Genomic DNA, 20,784 nt, shown 5'->3' with positions numbered 1-20,784 from the left:
TGGCTCCTCTCATTTCTTTTGCTGTCCCTTGTCTCTTGCCTTCCCTCTGCAGTCTCTGTATCTTCCGTTTTTTTTGCTGTCTCCTCATCTCAGTTTCTCGTGTGTCTCTTTTACTTTCTCTGTGTCCCTTTCGTCTCTTACTGTCTCCTTGTCTCGTGTTTTCCTCTAACAGTCTCTGTCTCTCTTTTGTTTCGGCTACTCTTTCCTTGTTTCCCCTGCATAGTTTAGAGTCTCTGCGTCCCTTTTGTGTCTTTCACGGCCTCCTTTTCTCTAACGTATCTGTCTCTTCTTTTGCTTTTACTGTCCCTGCGCTTTCTGTGTTTCTCCAACTGTCTCCGTGTATCTTGTGTTTTGTTAGTGTCCGTGTGTATTGGGTGTTCCTCTAGCTGTATTTGCATCTCTACTGCAATTTCAAGCGTGAATCCTCCCCCTGTAGTTTTTGTGTCTTCTGGTGTTGCTGGTGCTGCTGGTGTGGCTGCTGCTGCCGCTGCTGCTGCCGCTGCTGCACTTGTCTGTATGGCAGTGGAATGCATAGCCCCGCCATCTGCATATAGTCGTTAGAGTTTCTATCTCTTACCTCTCGTCGCTTTGTCGTTTGCTTCTGATATGCAGATTTACCGGGGCCTCTGGTCCTGCTCTCCATCGGAGGTGCCCCCTGAATCTCTCCTTGCTGGGCCCTTCGGCGGCAGCAGCACGGAGGAGTCGGGGGGTTCTTTGGGGGGCCCCCAACCTCTGACGGGGGCCCCCTTCCCGAAGCAGCCCTTGGTTCTGGGGGCCCCCACCCTCACACTGCTCTTTTGTGTAGCTGAGAAAGCTCCCCCGTCTCTCTCCTCTAACTGCAGGCCTAAGGGCTCTATGTGGGGGTTTAAAGTCTACTGTCTTGGACAGCAGTGGGGACTGCCACCAGCAGCAGCAGCAGCGGAAGAAGCTGCAGCTGTTGCTGTTGCAGCACAACAACAGAGCTGCAGCAAAAGACAAGAATTCGAAACCCCACAACTTAGAAATGCTGTAGCCCAGCTCAGGTCAACGGCTCATGCTGACGAAGGCAACAGCAGCAACTGCAACAGCAGCAGCAACAGCAACGGCAGCAGCAACAACAGCAACAACAACAACAACAGCAACAACAGCAACAGCAGCAGCAACAACAACAACAGCAGCAGCAGCAGCAGCATAGTGGATACGGATGGGGGGTCCTCTTGCTCATCTTCGCCTGTGCAGCAGCAACGGGGGGAAGGGCTGCATCTGTTAGTGGAGTTTGTGTTGGCTTGCAGTGCTGCTGTTGCAGCAGCCACAGCAGCGCTGCTGCGGGGTTCTCCTGCTGCTCCTCACGAGCAGCAGCTGGGGGGGGCCCTAAACTCCCTGCTCTTTGCTGGCGGCTACCGCAAAGAGCGAAGCCCCTGCGTACGCCGGCTGCTGTCGCGCTGCAAGGAGACACCTGAGACCCTCGCTCTGCTGCAGCCCTGGAAAGGAGACAGAAGGAGACATATACAGCAGCAAAAAGGCACGAGGGCTCCTCACCTCAGCACAGACACAGAAAGCCTCGAAGAGACAAATCGCCACAGAGGAACCCACCAGCACAAGCAACAGCTAGGGCAGCCGCAGCAGCAGCACCAACACCAACAGCAGGATACGCAGCACCCATCTGACTGGTGTTCAGCCCACTCCTCTCGGGGCCCGTCTGCTGCTCCTGCAGCCTTTGGTCTCGCCCATCCCGGAAGGAGCAGCAGACGACAGCAAGAGCATGAAGAACAGACAGCCAAGGGGCCCTCACTGACACAGGGGAACCCCTGGGGCCCCCCTAATGAAGCGTCTGCCAGCTCGGTGCAGCAGCAGCCTGTTGTTGCTGCAGCACCGCCAAGAGATGCCATATGTCCTGCAGGAGCAGCAGGAGCAGCACAGGCAACAGGAGCAGCAGCACCTCCAGTCAGTGCCGCTGCTGCTGCTGGTGGAGGAGGGGAACGCTGCTGCACTCCAGACCGCCTCCAGCATGCGCTTGCACTGGGGGCCCCTTGGCATGGGGAGCTGAAGCACCTGCAGAGACACCCCGAAAGTATCTGCTACATCCTATGGACAGGGAGCCCTTTAGGGAGGCCCCTGGCGCTTGTGCTTGAGGCAGCAGCAGCAATCTTCAGCAGGAGGGGTCCCCCTCTCGCCCTGGGTAAGAGCGGCAGATCTATGGCGGGGGGGGCCCTCATCAGCGAAACAGTGGGCGGCCTCAGTCTGCAGCTAGCTGTCAGGGCCTACTGCTGCTGCCTGTTGCACCACCTGCACATGCACAAGTTGCTGCTGTCGCTGCTCTTGGCTCTGTTGCAGCGAGTGCCTGAACTCGTGGATGCAGCAGCAGCAGCAGCCGTACACAGCAGCAGCAGCAACAGAAGCAAGTTGGATGCAATTGTGAAGGCACAGGCCTCGTGGCTAGCTGATCAGCAGCAGTTTGCTGCTTTGGTTTTCGTCTGGGCGGGGGGGCGCACGTTAAGACAGTGGGCTGTGGGGGAGCGGCAGAGGGCGGTGCTAGCCGCTGAGGTCAAGAGGAGAGACCTTGCTGCTGCTGCTGCCTCTGCTGGCGGTGATAGTGCAGATCGTTCCGTTGCTGCGACGTTTGCGGGGCAGCAGAGGCACCAAATGCAGCAGCTGCTGCAGCAGCAACTCCAGCACCAACAGACCCTGTCCTGCTATTCCTTTTGGGCAGCAGTACTGCTGAGTAAGGCGGCCCTGCTGATGCGACTTAAACCTTACTCCAGCAGACAACGAAAGAGAGAAGAGCGAGAGTTGCCATACAGCCTCGTAGCAGCAGGTCTGCAGCCGCTGCGGACAGCAGCAGCAACAGCAACAGCAACAGCACATGCATCCCGCGGGGGCCTTCATCTCCCCAGACGCAAGCAACGCGACGCTCTCTTCAGCGCCAGCAAAGGCAGCTGCGCAAGCGATATCCCTATCCATCTCAGCAGCAGCTTGACACACCTCAGCAGCAACTGCAGCAGCGACAGTCTGCTGCTGCACGGCTCAGAGGTAGAGCACCTCCCTACTGCTGCTGCTGCTGCTGCTGCCGGACAGCATTCCTTCGTTTTAACTCCAGTCTCCGCGTCACACTCTGCTGCCACAACCCCAGCAGCAGCAGCAGCAAGAGCAGCAGCAGCAACAGAGGCTGCTGCTGCGGCGGCTTCTGGGCATGATTCAGATACAGAGGAGACAGAAGAAGAGTACAGCCATCAAACCCTCGCTAATGTCTTGGCCTTTCTCACTGCCTTAAACGGCAGGGGGGGGACCTTCGTGCCCATGGGGTCTCCGAAACCCGTCTCCGCCAGCAGACACGCAGCAGCAGAAGCAGCAGCAGCAGCAGCAGCTATGCCGACTACCACGCCAGACGGACCGCTACGGCAGTGTAAGAAGACAATCCTTGCTTGGCAACGCATGCAGAGATGCAGGGCAGCAAGGCGACTGCAGCAGCAGCAGCAGCAGCAACAGCAAGAGAAGGAAGCTGCAGCAAGAAGCATCTCCCACGGAATTGCTGCTGTCTTCTTCGCTGCTCCCCCTGCGCTGCCGCCAACTGCAGCGCGGGGCCTAACTGCTGCACTGAGGGCTGTGCAAGCATCAGCAGCAGCATCTGCTGCGGCTGCTGTTGCCTGCAGCGCCGGGATACAGCCGGAAGCACATCAACAGCAACAATTGACATCCCTAGCTGCTTCTGCTGCTGCTTCAGCTGCTGCCGCAGTTCGCTCTGCATGTACTGCAGCAGCAAATGCAGCAGAAGCAGCGGCAGGGCCCACAGCTGTTGCTGACTCTCCTGGCGCAGAAACTGCTGCTGCCGTTGCAGCTGGTGCTTCTGCTGCTTCTATGGAGTCTGCCGACAAGGGCCAAGACGTGCTACTCGTTGGGGGCCCGCTGCAACAGCTGCTACTAGTTCAGTGCATAGGCAAAGCAGCAGCAGCAGCAGCAGAAGACATGGTGAAGGAGGTTACAGCTGCTTCTGGCACAGCTGCTGCTGCTGCTGCTGCTGCTCCAGCACTGTCTTTCCACCGGTCCCTCACAGCCTCTCACGCAACCTCAGAGACGCCGGGTGGTTCTGAAGCGACAGGAGCAGCAGCAGGAGCAGCAAGGGGGGAGAGCAGCGACAATGCGGCGCCCTCCGTGTTTGCTGGTGCTATTGAAGCAGTTAGCAACGCAGCAGCTGATGCAAAGGAAGCAGAAGATGAAGCCGCAGCAGCTGCTGCTTCTCCCTCCGGCCCCCTCGATGACCTTAGCTGCCTGGGAGATGTGTTGCGGCAGCGCCGTCTGCGGGCCGAGGGGATGCTGCAGGGTTTAGATTTGCTGCAGCATGCGCTGCTGTCCCTTCAGGGGCCCTTGTCTCTGCGTCTGCTGCTGCAAGTGCTGCGCTCTATGGGCAGTGAACAGCCTTTAGGAGTGCCGCTGCCTCACTGGGGACCGCAGGCAGACAGCAGCCTGCAACTGGACCCCGCGCAGTGCTTTCGGTGGCGGGGATGGAGGAGCAGCAGCAGCAGCAATGCGCCGTGCTTGCCACACTATCCTTTCTTCAGGCCTTACGAATTCCCCAGGGGAGGAGGCGATCCCCAGGAAGCAGCAGCAGAAGAGCGGAGACAGCAGATGGACCTCTTTTCATCTGTCAGGGGCTGTGGGGTGCAGCTGGAGAGACAGCTGCAGCTGTTTCACTATAGAGCGGTTGCTGTGGCAGTGCTGTTGGCAGACCCAAACGCGCAGCAGCAGCAGCAGCAGCAGCAGCCGCAGCAGCGGCTGCTGCTGCAGCAACACGATGACAGCTGGACCTCGTACAGCCGTCAGAAACTGCCAATGCCACGAGATCTAAGTTCATCCCGGGACGCAGCTGCTCCCGCTGCTGCTTCTGCCGCTGCTGCTGCTACTTTTGCTGCGCATGCGACTGAGCAGTGCTTACCGCAGCAATGCCCCACGGTCTGCAACACTGCCCTCTCTGTGCTGGGCTTTGTCCCGGTCTCTGCAGGAGAGAGGCTGGCCCTGCAGCAATTTGGGTTGCTTGATGCAGCCTTTGCCGGCGCTCTCCCCATACTTCAGCAGCAGCAGCAGCAACAGAAACAGCAACAGCAGCAGCAGCAGCAGCAGCAGCCGGTTCTGTATCCCCCTCCCTACAACAGGTTGTTGCTGTTGTTCATTATCTGCCTGCGGGCTGCAGCAGCAGGGCAGAAGCCTCGGATTGCCGCGGTGCAGTGCTGTACCGATTTGCTGCTGATTGCAGCTCTGCAAACAGCAGCAGCGAGGTTTGTCCCTCACCAGCAACTGCAGCAACAAGAACAACAACAACAGCAGCAGCAGCAGCAGCNCAGCAGCAGCAGCAGCAGCCTGCTGCAGTTAAGGAAATGGCGTTTTTCCTTTCTTGGGAGTCAACAGCCAATCTGTTTGCTGCACTGCTGGTTCTGCTGCTCTCGAAGATGTTCACATCAGACACGGCCGTCCTTCGGCAGCAGCATCGATTGGCAGCAGCATCAGCAGCAGCAGCAGCAGCATCAGCAGCATCAGCAGCAGCAGCCGCAGCAGCAGCAGCAGCAGCAACTGCCGCAGAAGCAACCGACGCAGCAGCTGCTGCAGGTGCTACTCCTGCTGCCTTTTCTGCAGCAACATCTGACCACTGGTCTCCCTCTGCAAGTCTCCAGAGCTGGGCGACGGACTTGAAGGGGTTCGCGGAGCTGCATCAATTCTGCACTTCTCTCTGCTGCAGCAGTAGCAGCAGCAGAAGGCTGGATGCCTGCGCTTGGGGCCCCACAGCTTTCTATCTCCATTCGGTTCTGTCTTCGGAAGCACTTGCTGCTGCAGTATCTTTGCTGCTCGCTGGCGGCAGTCCCAGACTGCAACGGCAAGCTGTCATGCTGCTGAAGTTGCTGCTGCCCCTCAGCAGCCAACAGCAAACAGCAGAATTCCTGCTGCCGGCCTTTAGAGCCCTTGGGGGGGCCCCACTGTATCCCGCCGGGGCCCTCAGGGACGTGCTGCTCAACGCTGTTGCTGTTGCTAACCGCCGTGGCTCATATTTTCTTAGGCCCACACAAGCCATGCACCAGCAGCAGCTGCAGCAGCGCCACCTGCAGCAGCAGCTGTACTTGCTGCTTCTGCACCACAAACACGCTGGCACCTCTCTCACTTCCTTTTCTGGCTCTTGCAGCCCCATGTCGGCTTCTTCAGCTGCAGTAGCATCAGCGGCAGCATCAGCGGCAGCATCAGCAGCAGCCTCCGCAGCAGCAGCAGCAGCGGCAGAGACAACCACGGAAGACGTGGGCCGTGCTGCAGCAGAAGCTGCAGCAGCTGGTCACAGCAGCGCCCCTGCCTTATCTGGCCCCTTGAGAGGGATGTGTCCTCTCGCCTGCAGCGGAGAGAGCGACAGCAGCAGCGGCAGCAGCGGCAGCAGCAGCAGCATCGCCGCACAGCTCGCAGAGAGCCTCCTTGCAGCAATTGGCTGTGGCGTGGCGGTGTGCAGACCCGAAACGATCGCCACTGCAGCGCTACAGCAGCTCAGTGCAGAAGTAGCAGCAGCACCATCAGACGCATCAGCAGCCCGAGCCAGCAGCAGCAACAGCAGCAGCAGAAACAGCAAGTCCTTGCGGTTTCTAGCGTCACCTATGGCGTTTGCTTTGGGGGAGTGTTCATCAGGTCTTTCTCAGCTGTCTCGACACTGGGAGGAGCATCTCTTGCATCAGCTGGCTCACCGCGGCGACGTGCTGCACAGCCATGGCAGCAGCAGCAGCAGCAGCAGTGGCACTTGCATCCCCACATCTCTACTTTCGCACACGTGCACAGCTAGCCAGCAGGCGGCGCTGTCTCTGGAGTTGAGGGGACTGCTGCGGCAGCTGCTGCTTTGCTGCCAGTGGGGCCCCCCCATACGCCAGCGGATTCGGGCGGCCATGGCCTACAGCAGCAAACTGCTTGAGGAGGGTGCTCAGGTGCTGTTGCAGAGTGCAGCAGATCACGCCCTGCAGCAGCTGCAGCTGCTGCAACAGCAGCAACCACAACCACCTCAAAATCACCACTTGCAGCCGCACCCGCAGGCACTCTGTTCGCACCAGGTACAGCAGCAAGCAAAGATACTGCAGCAACAACATCAGCCGAAGCAGCACCACAGCGAGCTGGAGCAGCAGCAACAGCAGCAGTTGCACGGCCCTCAAGCAGCTCTGGAGGAAATTATAGAGCACACCGAGCACAGTTCACTCGACTGCTCGCAGCAGAAGCAACAGCAGCAGCAGCAGCAACAGCAGCAAGCTCAACATAATCATCGACACCACCATCACCACCACTACCAACACCACTCACACGGCTCCGTCGTCCATATGGACCCTTGCGGATGGTTGATGGATGCATGCAGCGCAGCAGGGAGGGCCGCAGCAGCTGCAGCAGCAGCGGGAGAAGCAGTAGCAGCAGCAGGATCTGCCCAGGACGGGGCCCCTCTATGGGGCCAGGCTGTCTGTGAGGCGCTGGGGGCCCTCGCTGTGCTTGGGGGTTCCCCCGAGTTCTTAAGGGTTGGCAGTTCTTTACAGTCGGACAGCAGCAACAGCAGCGATTTGTTGCAGCAGCAGCAGCTGCAGCAGCTGCTGCAGCGCCAGAGCAGCAGACTCGTGATGCTGTCCAAGTACGAAGGCCTCGCCTTGCTGCAGGTCCACGAAGGAGACAGACCCGTGATGCAGCTCAGCCGCGTGAGTGCAGCAACAGCAGCAAACCTTTGCGAAGCAGACGGACATGCCATTGCGGATTTGTTGCTCAAAGGGGCAGAACAACAGCAGCAACAGCAGCAGCAGCAGCAGCAGCAGGACGAAAACGAGCAGAAGAGGCGCGTTAGGGATCCTAACGCGCCTGCACCGACAGCCGCTTCGTCTGCAGCAGCAGCAGCAGCTTCTGCTGCTGCTTCAACTACAGCAGAAGGCAGCAGAGCAGCTGTAGGCCGGAGCAAAGAGACAGAGGCGCTGCTAAAAGAAATCGTGCGGCTGACGTTGGCAGCAGAAAAGGGATTGCTGGAGGAGTCGCCTGAGCCCTGCGCAAAACCAGGAGCAGGAACAGCAGCAGAAGCAGCAGCAGCTGCTGTTGCAGCAGCAACTGCAGCGCATGAAACAACAGCCGATCGGGTTGCTTGGCTGCCAGCTGGGCGCGTGGCGTCGTTGCTGCTGCTGCAGCTGCGGACAATGGCTCTCTCTGCAGTGAGCGAGCTGCTGCAGAGTCGGCAGGTTGCTGCTTCTTTGCTGCTGCAGCAGCAGTTGCTGCAGTCATTGCTGGTTGTCTGTCTCCGCCCCATATCTGTCCCCTACTTAGAAGGCCTGGAGGAGCTGAGGGGCCTCTCGCTGCGGCTGCGGCAGCTGCTGCGGGACAGGCTGCATGGCTGCGTAGCTATTGAGAACCGCTTGCTGCTGCGAGCGACTGCAGCAGACACGCTGCAGCACTGCCCCTTTGCAGGCCTCCCGCTGCTGCTACCCACAGCCTGGGAAAGACGCACGGCCCTGGGGTTTGCCTGCCCACCCGAAGATTGGACCGTCCTGCTGCAGCCACAAGAAAAGGTGAAGCAGCAGCAGCAGCAGCAGCAGCAGCAGCAGGGGGAAGGAGGTTCTGCAGAGACCCAACCGATATCAACAAACCCCTTCGCCCCTGACGATGCAGAGGCCGCCGTATGCGACAAGCAGCAGCAGCAGCAGCAGCAGCATCAGCTACAGCAGCAGCAGCAACAGCAACAGCAACATCATCAGCAGACAGAAGGCCGGCTGTTGCTGCTCCCGGAAGCTCCCGTCAGCTGCACCAGTGGGGGACAGAGCCTATCGGACACTCTCTTCTATACTGCAGCAATGAAACCCACTTTGGAAAGTGCAGCAGCAGCAGAAGCAACAGCTGCTAAACAAGCAGCAGCTGCTGCAGAGGATGAGGCAGAGGCAGCAGCAAAGCGAACACAAGCAGCTGCAGCACAGTGCAGCCAGCTACAGAACATTGCCCAAGCCAACCGGGCAATTCCTACGTCTCTGCCTGCGTACTACTTTGAGGTGTACATCGACGGCGAGGCAGAGCAGCAGCAGCAGCAAAGGCAGCGCTGCAGGAGGTGTAGGCCTTTGTGCGGCGACTCAGTAAAGAGAGAGACCGCAGCTGCTGCGGGCTGCCCTTCAGCATGCAGGCCGCAGCAGCAGGAGCATACTGCTGCTTCTGATGTCTGCCGCATCTGCAGCAGCAAGAACAATGAGGCTGACATTCGACCTAGCAGTAGCAGCAGCAGCAGCAGCAAGTGCTGCCCTTTGGTAGCTGTAGGTCTGCACGTAGACGGATGCGCCCTCCGGGCAGGCGGGAGCAGCATGAGCAGCGGCTATCTATACTGCAGCAGTGGGTTGCTGCTGCATGGAGCCTCTGCTGCAGCGCCAGCTGCAGGTTGTGCTGCTGCATACGGAAGCGGCGACACAGTTGGAGTGCTGCTGAACGCTAGGCAACGCTCCATCAGCTTCACTAAGAACGGTTGCCTCCTGAGTGTTTCTCCCTGGGTCACCAGCAGCAGCAGCAGCTGCAGCAGCAACCTGGACAGCAGCAACAGCAACCCGAAAAGTAGCAGCAGCAGCAGGCAGGCCTTCGTCGCTTTCAAAGACGTGCGGGGTTGCTTCCGCCCTGCTGTGTGGGCTGCGTCTGCCATGGGGGGGGCCCCCCTGCGCCTCAGAGCCAACTTTGGGGGGGCCCCCTTTCGGTACCCATTTGCTGCTTCTCTAGACAGTGCAGACCTGCAGCAGCTATGTGCGGATATGGGGCTGCCTCCAGCCTCGCTGCAGCTTCCGGCTCGACTGCCGCCTGCGCCTAGCACTGCCACCACTACCAGCAGCAGCAGGGAGCCATCTGTTGTTGCTGCTGCAGCTGCTACCGCTGAAGCGGATGTATTCGAGTCACCGACACGACCCCCAAGCGACGGGCGGTCTCCTGCTGTCTCCGCCGGAGGCCCCGTGGGGCCCGTGGTGGGCCGTGCGTGTCAAGGGTCCCTGGGGGCCCTCAGCGAGGAGGCGTTGCAGCGGCGTGCTGCAGCAGAGACGCTGCGAGATATGATGGGCAGCGGGTTGTTTCCTCTGGGGCTGTGTGTCTCAGCCTTGAGGCTGCAGGGAGACGACCTGCAAGCGGCAGCAGAGTGGCTCCTCACCAGCGGCATGGCTGAGCTCGAGGCCATGCAAATGCGCTTCTTAGAAGAGGCTGATATCCCAGAAGAAACGCAACAGCAGCAGGAGCAGCAGCAGCAGCAGCAGCAGCAACTGCAGCAAGAAGAAATGCAGCAAGGCACACCGGGGACCGAGACAACTGAGGCCAACTGCAACATAGACAACAGCAACGAAAACAACAACGCAAACAGAAGCCCTACCAATAACGACAGCAGCACCAGCAACAGCAGCAGCACGAGTGGAGGGGTAGAGGAGGTTTCTCCCAGTACAGAAGAGCTCGCAGGCGACTCCCTTTATTCGCTGATGCAGCATGCCAGCGAACAGGTGGCCCCAGAGTTCCAACGAGATGAAACTCTCAACAACAACAGCAGCAGCAGCAACAGCAGCAGCAGCAGCAGCAGCAGCTTGTCTGATGAAGTTGCTGCAGCCGTGCTGCGGAGCACAAAGTGGTACGACGACCTTTTATCCGCAGCGGTCCAGCACCCCTCTGGTGGCGTATCACGGGTTCCTGCTGCTGCTGCTGCTGCTGCAGGCGGGAGAGAGTGGCGGGGTCAGCTGCAGGGCTTAGACGGTCCCGGCGAGCTGCAGCTGTTACCCCCGAAGGAGCTGCGGCTGGGTCTCCTGGTGCGCATACACCCCGCAGCAGCATCGCTCGTACAAGGGGTTATTGTCATTCCAGAAGCTGCAGCAGACCCTGCAGCAACAGCACCCACCACTGCAACTGCAACAGAGTCGGCGGCAGCCACAGGAGCAACAGAAGAAACTAGCGACACTGGGGAGGCACAATGGCTGCTGCAACAAAGTGCTGGCGGCAGCAGCAGCAGCAACAACAACATTGATGCTTCTGCAGCTCGTGATGCAGTGCAGGAGTTGCTGTTTCTGGCATCCAACTCTGCTGCTGAGGGCAACAGCAGCAATAGCAGCAGCAGCAACGACAACAGCAGCAAAGGCGTGGTGACGACTCCAATCGTTGAGGGACTCGTAACCTCAGCAACAGGAGATGTGCTGCTGCTGGAGGGGCTTGCCGGACGCTGCGGCTTCATTTGGCAGATCGACGGCTTAGAGGAGCTGCGCCTAGCAGCAGGGGACATAACCCCCCACAGCAGCAGCAGCAGCAGCAGCAGCAGCAGTAGCAGCAGCGGACTGGGATATCCTACAGTGATACTGGAGATAGAAGACGAAGACACAGGTGTCCGCAGACTGTTTAGGTTGCCCCAGACTGTGCTGTGCAGGGCGGGGCCCCCCTGGGGCCCCCTACAGGGGTTGGAGGCCCTTATTGAGGGCCTCAGCGAGCAGTCCCCCCAAGCCAATAAAGGGTACTCTGCTGCTGCAGGGGGCCCCCCTATCCGCGCTCTGCTGACGCTGCTGGAGCGGCTTGAAGGAGCAGTCGCTGGTCTCCAGGTCAGCCTATGGTTTAGTGGGGCGCTGCAGGGAGGAATTTAGGGCCTAGGGTTTAGGGTTGAGGGTTTAGGGTGTGTTGTGTAGGGCCCAGGTGTAGGGTTTAGGGATGCTACGAGTGCCGGGTACAGAGGCGGGTGTTCAGGGTAATGCAGTATATGCTGTTTCTGCTGCTGCAGCCGCTGCTGGTTGTTGCTGCCTGAGCTGCTGTTGCTTCTGTTCTCATCTGTTCCTTTGTTGCGATAGGTGCGTCAGGCTCTCCGCCGAATGCTGGAGGCCTTTGAGGGGGCCCCTGGGGGCCCCCTTGGGGGCCCCCTTGAGGGTCCCGCAGGGGGCGTGAAGGAGCTAGGGGGCCTCTCCTCTTTTCTGAAGCTGCTGCAACTCAGCTACAGCGAGCTGGGGCCCCCTTGTTTTGCAGGGGGGGGCCCCCACCGTACAGCCACTTTGATATCGAGTTGCTTTGCTGTGTGGCAGCAGAGCAAGAAGATAGCAGCAGCAGCACCGCACCTGCCTCAGCTGCAGCCCCCCTCCTTTATGTCCTTCTTTCTCTCAAGCAGCCTGGGCGCCCCCACACTGCTGCCTATGCCTACCCACAGCGGTACGGGAGACTTACTGAATGCCCGGGGGGGCCTCGGTGGGCCCCCCTCTGCCCCTTTCGCAATATCGCCGCTGCTGCAGCAGCTGCCGTGCAGCAACCTGCAGCAGCTGCTGCGGCTGCTGCAGCTGCTGGCTCGGGCGCTGATCTCGGAGGGGCCCCACGGGGGCCTCGTGGAGCACCTGGGGCCCTTGGTGCTGCAGCAGCTGCGTACCGCCTTCAGCCACCGGCTGTCTGTACACTGCGTGGAGTCAAAGCATCCATTCGGAGCGCACCAAGAGAACATCACAACTGTCTCCTTTCTCCCTTGCCGGAGACTGCTGCTGCTGCTGGACCCCAGGACAGACCTGGGGGGATCTGAGCAGGGCTGTACCCTTACCCTGTCAGCTGACGAGGAACAGGAGACAGTCTGCGTCACTATCAAACACTCAGGTGATGCCTCTTTCCTAACCAACCCTAAACCCTAAACTTTCACATACAAACCTTAAACCCTAAAACCTCTCTCTGCGTGTCAACGGGGGCAAAGCCCTAGGAAACACAGCTGAGGGTTTAGGGTTTACGCGCTAAAGACGCCCATGCAGAGTCCCTTAGAACCTTTGTCGATGTTCGCCCCTGCGGCTGCTGCTGGTGCTGGTGCTGGTGCTGCTGCCGCTGGTGGAGCTGTCTAAGCAGCAGCAGCTGCTGCTGTCTGAACTAAGCGCCAGCTCTGCGCTGTGGTCTGCTGCTGCTTCAGAGCTGCAGTCCGTGCGGTTGCTGCCGCAGCTGTTTATAAGTGCAGTCTGTGCCGGCTTTTAGAAGTCGATAGTGCTGCTGCTGTGGCTGCTTCTGTTGCTGCTGCTGTTGCTGCCGCTGTTGCTGCTGCAGCGGGTGCTGTCGCTGCTCTTGTTGTTGTTGCTGCAGCTGCGGGGCAGTTTTATCTTTCTGTTTGTCTGCAGACAGCCTCACGGGGTGCCGCCTAGAGGTACTGGATTGCGGGCGAGTGTATATACACTCCACTGGCAGCAGCCCCCGCTGGGGCTTTCGTTTGCTGCTGACGCCGCTGCTGCAGCGGCTGACTGACACGGAGGCGCTGAGGGGCTGCAACCTCCACCTGGCGGCGGAGCTGTCTCTGCTGCTGGCTGCATTCACACCGAAGGCTAAACACTCTGGCAAGTGCTCCCCGATACACCTAAACCCTAAACCCTAAACCCTAAACCCTAGGAGACACCTTCAGCGTGTCTTAGGGTTTCGGCGTAACCCCTGCATTTCCTGGTGATTGCAAGCGAAGAGGAAAAGCTGAATTTCCGGGGTCTGGTCCAGGGTTTAGAGTTTATAGTTTAGGGTGTGGGGCTTGGCGTTCAGGGTTTAGGGTTTAGGGTTTAGGGTTTAGGCGTGCATGTGTGTGCTGCAGCTGTGCTGTGCCCGATCATCGAGTTCCTGCTGCAGCAGACATCCTCCATGGCAGATCGTCCTGCTGCAGTGTCGCTGCTGCGGCAACTGTTTAATATGCTGCAGCCTCTTTCTTACTCTCCCACAGCAACTCTGCGGACCCCTGAAGAACAGCGCCTGCTCCGGCTGCAGCTGCAGCACCAACTGCAGCAGCAGCAGCAGGTAGGGAACCTGGAACTGCCTGATACGTTCGCATGCTCCTGCGCGGGGGGCTGTGGGGTCTCGCTGCAGCTCAGCAGCACCATATCTCGTCGTTTGCTGCAGCTACGGGCAGAAGCCGCTGCTGCTTTCGGGTGTCTGTACAGCCGGCTAGAGGCCGTGACGAATGGGGGTTTTGCTGGGAGCACGAAGCTGCTGTCTGGGATGGGGGTTCTTGCTGCTGCAGCACAAGCCGAAGCAACGGGAGAGGAGACAGCAGCAAGAGCTCGTCTCTCCCCAGAGATCCGCACAGCAGCAGACACACACAGAGAAATCAGCAGAGACAGGCTAAGGGCCACCACAGACGTCCTGCTGCTCTGCCACGAACACCAAATAGACCCTCTCATCAGGCGCCTATGCGGCCTCGCCACACCTCCAGACACAGACAGCAGCAGCAGCAGCAGCAACAACCACAAGCAAACGAAACTGCAGCAGCAGCAGTGGCAGCAGCAGCTGCTGCTGCGAGGAGAAACAGCAGACAGCTTTCAGCCTGTGGACGGTCTCATCCCTGCCGATGCAGAATCCACGGGCTCCTCCCCGGCTTCACCTTCTCAACAGGTTTCAACAATAACAGCACCAGCAGCAACAGCAGCAACAGCAGCAGCAGCAGCAGCAGCAGAACCAGAAATGGCCAGATATCCGCTGGCCGAAGCAACAAACACGCGTGCAACAGAAGGGCCCCTCGAGGGGCGCAGCAGCCACGAAGGGTTTCCCTTAAGCCAACAGAAACCTCAGGGAGGATCGCAGCAGCAACAAAAGCAAAAACAGCAACAGCAGCAACAGATGGAACAGCAGCAGCAGCGAGGGCAACAGCGAAAAGGCAGCTCGGAGCTCCTCTCTGCGCTTAGTATCGCCTGCAGGTACAGACAGCAGAAGCCCTTCTTCCTCTTGCCCTTCGCTGTAGACGGTTGTCCTGCTGTCATTGCCCAGCGGCCGTGGCCTCACCAGCAGCAGCTGCAGCAGCAGCAGCAGCAGCAACAGCAGCAGCAATGGGTGAATAGAGGCCAGCAGCAGCAGCGAGAGCAAACTGCTCTTGCAACAGTACCAGAGACCCTAGAGCAGCAGCAAGAACAGCAACAGGGGGTGGCTACCCAGCAGGAGCAGCAACGCCAGCACCAGGAGCAGCAACAGCAGCAGCAGCAGCAGCGCGAACAAGTTGGACCCTTGTCTCACGTTGACTTTGACGGTTTCTCGGATCCAGTTGCGCCTTTGCAGCAGCAGCAGCAGCAGCAGCANGCAGCAGCAGCAGCAGCAGCAGCAAAAGCCACCCCAGCAGCAGCAGCAGGAAGAAGAGCAGCAGCACCACCGGGATCAGCCCCGTCTGCCCGTCGGCAGCGCTCAAGTTTCTCTACAGTACTTAACAGAATTTCTGCGTCTGCGGCTGCGTCTCCTCAAGGCATCCGTGGGGCCCCACGATGTGACCAGTCTCCTCCGGGGTCTCCTCTTCTCCTTAGGTGGGGTGTCTCTGCAGCTTCCACCCGATCGGCAGCTCTGGCTGCCGTTGCTGCAGCTCTGCGGGATTTCAGCTGCTGCTCACGCTGCAGCAACAGCAACAGCAACAGCAGCAGCACACACTGCATCAGCTGCTGCAGCAGATACTTCTGGAGAAGGCGCAACGCTGCAACAGCAACAAAAGCAGCATCAACAGGACAGGCCAAACGCGCAGCACGCAGCATCAACGAACCCAGCAGCTGCTCCCAAGCAGCAGCAGCAGCAGCAGCAGCAGCAGGAACAGCAGCAACAGCTGCTACTCCGGCTGCTGAGTCACCTTTCGCCATCCCAACAGGAATTTTACTCTGCTGCAATGACGCAAGGAAGGTTGTCATGTAGCTCTTCATCATCCGTACTACCAGCAGCAGCTCCCGCAGCAGCAGGCACCGCAGCAGCAGCTCCCGCAGCAGCAGGCACCGCAGCAGCAGCTGTAGCAGCAGCAGCTCCTTCTGTATCGAATGCTGTGCGAGAGGCGCTGCTCAAGGAGACACTGCGCGTATGGTTTGCTGCTGACCGCGCAGCCTCAGGGGACGAAGTATTCAGAGACTATGCTGAGTGGCCCCCGGGGACAGCTGTATTTCTTACAGCCTTTCCTCCTCCTCCTTTCAGCCGCTGTCTCCTCACCGTCAACTTTCTCAAAATATTTGCTCTGCAGAGAGATGCTGCGCTGCATCACCATCAGGCAGCAGTAGCAGCAGCAGCAGTTGCTGCTGCTGATGCTGCTTCTGGTGCGGCTGCTGCAACAGAAACCGCAATTCAACAGCGTCTGCAGCAACTCGAAGAACAAATGCCAGAAGACATAAATGCAGCAGCAGAGGAGGGTGCAGCAGCAGGAGCAGCAGCAGCAGTTGCAGCAGATACAGAAGCAGCTGCAACGCAAACAACAGCTGCAGCGCAGGCAGCAGCAGCTGGGTCACAGCAAAAACTACAACCGCCCAGACAGGCTTTGTCTCCTCTCTACCGTCTGCTCTCGAGTATCCCTCTTCTGCCTTCGGCGGAGGCAGCAGCTGCTTCTGAAGCTGCTGCAGGCGTCCCTGTCCCCTTGTGCTCGGATGCAGCAGCAGCAGCAGCAGCAGCAGGCAGAAATAACGCGGGTGCCTCTGGTCAGGGGAGAGTGCAACAACAGGGCACTACGGAGAGCAGCGCCTCCAGCGACAGCAAGACCAGCAGCAGCAGCAGCAGCAGCAGCATAGAAGCTGCTGCTGATTCGCTCCGGCACCACTTTGCTGGCGTCCAAGAGGTGCTGCTGCGCTGCGTTGCAGAGACAGCGGTGAAGCAGCACCACTGGCCCGTGTTCCCCGGCGTCGTGCCTGTAGGGGAGCAGCGCACCCGCAGCAGCAGTTGTTGCTGCTGCAACAAGAGCACCAGCAGCAGCAGCGGGAATACCCAGCAGGAGGCAGAATCTGAAGCTAACAAAACCCTGGCTGCATGCAGAGATGACTTTCCTGAGCCCGTTGTTTCTGTTCCTCTTGATGCGAGGCCCCCCTGCACCTTTTCGTTTTGGCTATACGATGACGAAGACGAACCCCCCACGCCGCCGCCACCGCCGCAGCAGCCACAGGAGCAGCAGCAACAGCAGCAGCAGCAACAGCAGCAGCAACAGCTAGGTATTGCTTCGCCTCTTGATACCCCCCAGAATCCCAGAAGCAGCAACTTCAACAGACGAGCCCCGGGCCTTTCTGCTGCTGCTGCTGCGAATGCGCAGCCCGTGCCGCCCCCGCCCAGCAGCGGCTCATCCAGCGGCAGCAGCAGCAGCGGCAGAAGCAGCACGGGCTCCGGCAGCAGTAGCAGCAGCAGCAACAGCAGCAGTACAAGAACAGCAAGCTTAGGCAGCGCCCCCGAAACAGCAGTCCTCCGCTGGAGGCCCATGAGGCAGCGCTCAGAGCTGGCGGTAACAGAAGCCCCAAGTCCAGCAGCAGCACACTCTCGAACGCCGCAGCCGCAGCAGCAACAGCAGCAGCAGCAGCAGCAGCAGCAGCAGCAGGTCGTCCGCCAGCCAAGCTGGCGAAACTCACTAGACCTCAACAGCAGGCACTCAGAAGGAGGGCCCCCAAGAACTGACATTCGGTATGCAGCCTCGCCGGCCCAGCATCCTGGGGACTCTCCTCCCGTCTCCAGCCCTTGGAGGCCAGATGAAGAAGCAGCAACTGCAGCAGCAGCAGCAGCAACAGCAACAACAGCAGCAGCAACAGCAACTGCTTCGGGAGTAGCTCCTCCAGCCCCCCCAGCCTCGCTGCGCCAGGATGCTGTGCCGCCCGCCAGCCGAGTAACAGGGGAAAGCGATCCCAGGACCCCGCAGGGGGACTGGAGTAGTGAGCCACCACAACAGCAGCGGCGGAACTGGCCTTCTGTCCAGCAGCAGCAGCAGCAGCAGCAGCAACAGCAACAACAACCGCAGGAGAGCTCGGGGGAGGACCCGGGCCTCACAAACTCGCATGAAGTGTGGCAGCGGCTCCCTACAGCCCCCATGTCGGCTCTAGAGATGGACGTGCTGCGGCGACACCAACTGGACCTACGAGAGCAGCAGCAACAGCAGCAGCAGCAGCAACAGACTGAGCAGCAGCAGCAACAGGGGCGGCTCATGATATTCGAGTATCAACAAACCATGGAAATGCAGCTGCGGCAGCAACTGGAGACGCGACGGCGAGAGGGGCGGCTAACCCTGCAGGACCTGCAGCTGCTAGAGGCAGAGCAGCAGCAGCAGCAACAGGCGCAGCAACAGCTGCAGCAGGAACATCTGGAGGCCGGGGTACGGGAGACACGTGGCCAGCAGCAGCAGAGTCAGCTGGGCTTGCTGCCGCCTCCGCTTGCATCTCTAGAGCACCAGCAGCAGCAACAACAGCAGCACGGGAGCCCGAGGGAATTGCAGGTTCCTCAGCACCACCTGGGTCAGCTTGCCTCTGTCTCTTCTCCTGGCGACTTAGGTGGAGGGGCCCCTGGGGGCCTCAACTCCAGGCGGTACCCTCAGTGGGCAACAGCAGCAGATGGGGCCCCCCCCTCCGTGGGGCCCCCCTCAGGCAGCCACCATCCAATAGTAAGAAGAGGCGGCGGCTTGACCAGAATAACTGTTCTTAATGGGGGCCTGTTCCCCCAGCCCCCGTACAGACAGTTGCTGCAGAGACGTGGAGACGTTGCTGCGTCTCCTCCTCCCTTCGGACTCAGCAGCAACGACAGCCCTCAGCCGCAGCAGCAGCAACCCTACTACTACCAGCAGCAACAGCAGCAAGAGCAGCACCAGCAAGAGCAGCAGCAGCAGCAGCTGCAGCAGCAGGACGATAGCGGTGGAATCAGCGGTGCAGCGGACAGGCATACCGCGGATCGCCTGCGGCGGATGGCTTTGGCTGAAGCTGCAGCGGACGCGCCAGGAGGGGCCTGCACTTGCAGCAAGAGCAGCAGTAGCAGCAGCAGCAGCAGCAGCAGTAGCAGTAGCACCAGCAGGAACAGCAGCAGGAGCAGCAGCAGGGGCAGGAAGGGTGGATGCCGTTGCTCAACGAACGCGGGGGGGAGGCTGTGGCGGCTGGTTTGGTTGCGGGGCTGCGTGAGCGAGACGGTGTCTGTGTGGCTGTCTCCTGAGAACCGAGTGTATGTACAGCTGCGCGTGCCGCTGCAGACAACGACATATATGGATTATCAAGCTGTTGCTGCTTCTCTCAGCAGCAACATTCAGCTGCAGCCGCGGCGATGGACACACGTAGGCATCAGTGTAGGCGTCCCCCTAGGCAGAGGGTTGCCTCTAGGGGTTCGTCTTTATATAGACGGAAGAGATGTTGCTGCTGCACCCATCAGCAGCAGATGCTGCCTCTGTCAGGGGCCTCTCCCCTTCTGGGTTGCTCCCCTACCCCTCCCGCTGCGGCTAGAAGAACTGCTCAAGCCGCCGCCACATCCGCCCCTCACACAGCTGCAGCAGCAGCAGCAGCAGCAGCAGCCGTATCCTCGCTGCAGAGCACACTCTATGAAGGGATTCATCGCAGACTTGAGAGTTTATTCTTCTTGTCTCAGCCAGAGAGAGCTGGTGGAGACAGTAAGGGTAACGGACCGGGCCTACGGCGTAGAACGAATAGCCCAGCTGCTTAACCGCATGCACAAACATGACAGATACAGCAACAGCAGCAACGACAGCAGCAACAGCAGCAGCAACACGAGCAGCAGCACTGAAGACCTAAGCAGCAGCGACGGCAATCTCCCAATAGAAGAGCGCGTTGTTCATCAGAGCAGTGCAGCGGCAATGCCAGTACAGCAGCAGCAACTGCAGCAACAGCCGCAACACCAGCAGCAACAACAACAACAGCAGCAGCAGCAACTACAGCTACAGCAGCATTCTCGACAGCGGCAAGAGGACGAGCTGCTGCTGCTGCGCTTGAGCCAAGATGCTGAGCTGCTGCAGCTGTGGAGGCTGCAGAGAGAGTGGAATTACTGGGAGGACACACGGCAATCCTTGGCTGCCGATCCCCGCACCATCCTGTGGCGCTACTTAGGTGTACAGACACAGCAGCAGCAGAGCCAACAGCAGCAGCAGAAAAAGAACCAGCAACAGCAGCAGCAGCAGCAGCAGTCCAGGGGAAAGTGGGAGCTCGTGTTGCAGCATGTGGACTTGCTGCTAAACGAAGAAGTTTTGGGTGCAGTGCTGGCCGTGTTAGAAGAGGGGGGAGAGGCAGTGCAGCAAGGAGACGCAGCAGCAGCAGCAGCAGCAACAGCAGCAGCAGCACCGCAGGGCGGCAGCGGCAGCTCTGTAGATGGACGGGTCGACATCGACAGCGTTCACCACTTCAGAAGTCTGCTGCAGCAGCAGGACTTTGGCTCGCAGCAGCCGCAGCAGCAGCAGCAGCAGTTGTCGGCTCTGCGGCGGCGGCTTGCAGCAAACGCAAGCTTGTGGGGAGTTGCTGAGGTGTCTCTACAGCTCTGCCGGGCCCTAACCCAGCTGCTTGTCTCCATTGGTCCTTGTCTTGAACTCTTCTCTCCTCGCCCCTCTTCTTTCTCTCTCACGCTCCAGGCCTTCAGGTCCAGTCACCTCTTGCTGCGGTGCTGCTGGTGCTAGTGCTTGACAAAGAAGGGGTTTATGTCTGGGTTAAGGGTTTAGGGTTTGGGGTTTAGGGTTTGGGTTTCGGTTAGTGTGTATGGTTTAGGGTTTGTAGTCTGTGGTGCTTGCTTCGGTTGATGTCTAGGGTTTAGGGTTTAGGGTTTAGGGTTTNTAGGGTTTAGGGTTTAGGGTTTAGGGTTTGTGCACTGTGCAGGCATCTGCTGCCTGCGAGCTTGAAGCACTGGCTGGTCAACCTGTGTCTTTCTCTATCTGAGGACCCCCGAGCAGACGGCCGCCTCCGCATTGCTATTAACAGGGCCCGCGCGCTGCGGGCGGGGGAGCGAGCAGCAGCAGCAGCGCCTGCTGCCGCTGCTGCTGCTGCTGCTGCTGCTGCTGGTTCCTCTGTTGCTGCTGCGGGTGGAGCCCGTGCTGCAGGAACAACTGCGGCTGACGCGTCAGCAGCAGCAGCAGGGACCGCCGCGGCTGCCGGCTCTGTCAACGGCAACAGCAACAGCAGCAGCAGC

At 59.6% G+C, this 20,784-nt stretch overlaps 1 protein-coding gene across 1 annotated transcript in view; it reads left to right on the top strand.

Moving 5' to 3' along the window:
- The window catches only part of EMH_0091130 (HECT type ubiquitin ligase, putative), a gene marked incomplete at both ends in the record, with an annotated part of 29,131 nt that overhangs the window by 7,171 nt on the left and 1,176 nt on the right, over positions 1-20,784 (top strand). The window contains 9 exon segments of the mRNA XM_013494796.1: positions 613-5,126; positions 5,228-5,311; positions 5,315-11,534; positions 11,778-12,558; positions 12,860-12,898; positions 13,517-14,987; positions 14,991-15,105; positions 15,224-20,241; positions 20,475-20,714. Of these exon segments, the coding sequence (XP_013350250.1) occupies positions 613-5,126; positions 5,228-5,311; positions 5,315-11,534; positions 11,778-12,558; positions 12,860-12,898; positions 13,517-14,987; positions 14,991-15,105; positions 15,224-20,241; positions 20,475-20,714 (18,482 nt within the window).

The sequence above is a fragment of the Eimeria mitis genome, genomic scaffold (assembly GCF_000499745.2).
Source record: "Eimeria mitis Houghton genomic scaffold, Emh_scaff129, whole genome shotgun sequence".
Lineage (NCBI taxonomy): Eukaryota > Apicomplexa > Conoidasida > Eucoccidiorida > Eimeriidae > Eimeria > Eimeria mitis.
Note: the sequence above shows the minus strand (reverse complement) of the source record. Positions and strands in the feature narration are given on the sequence as shown.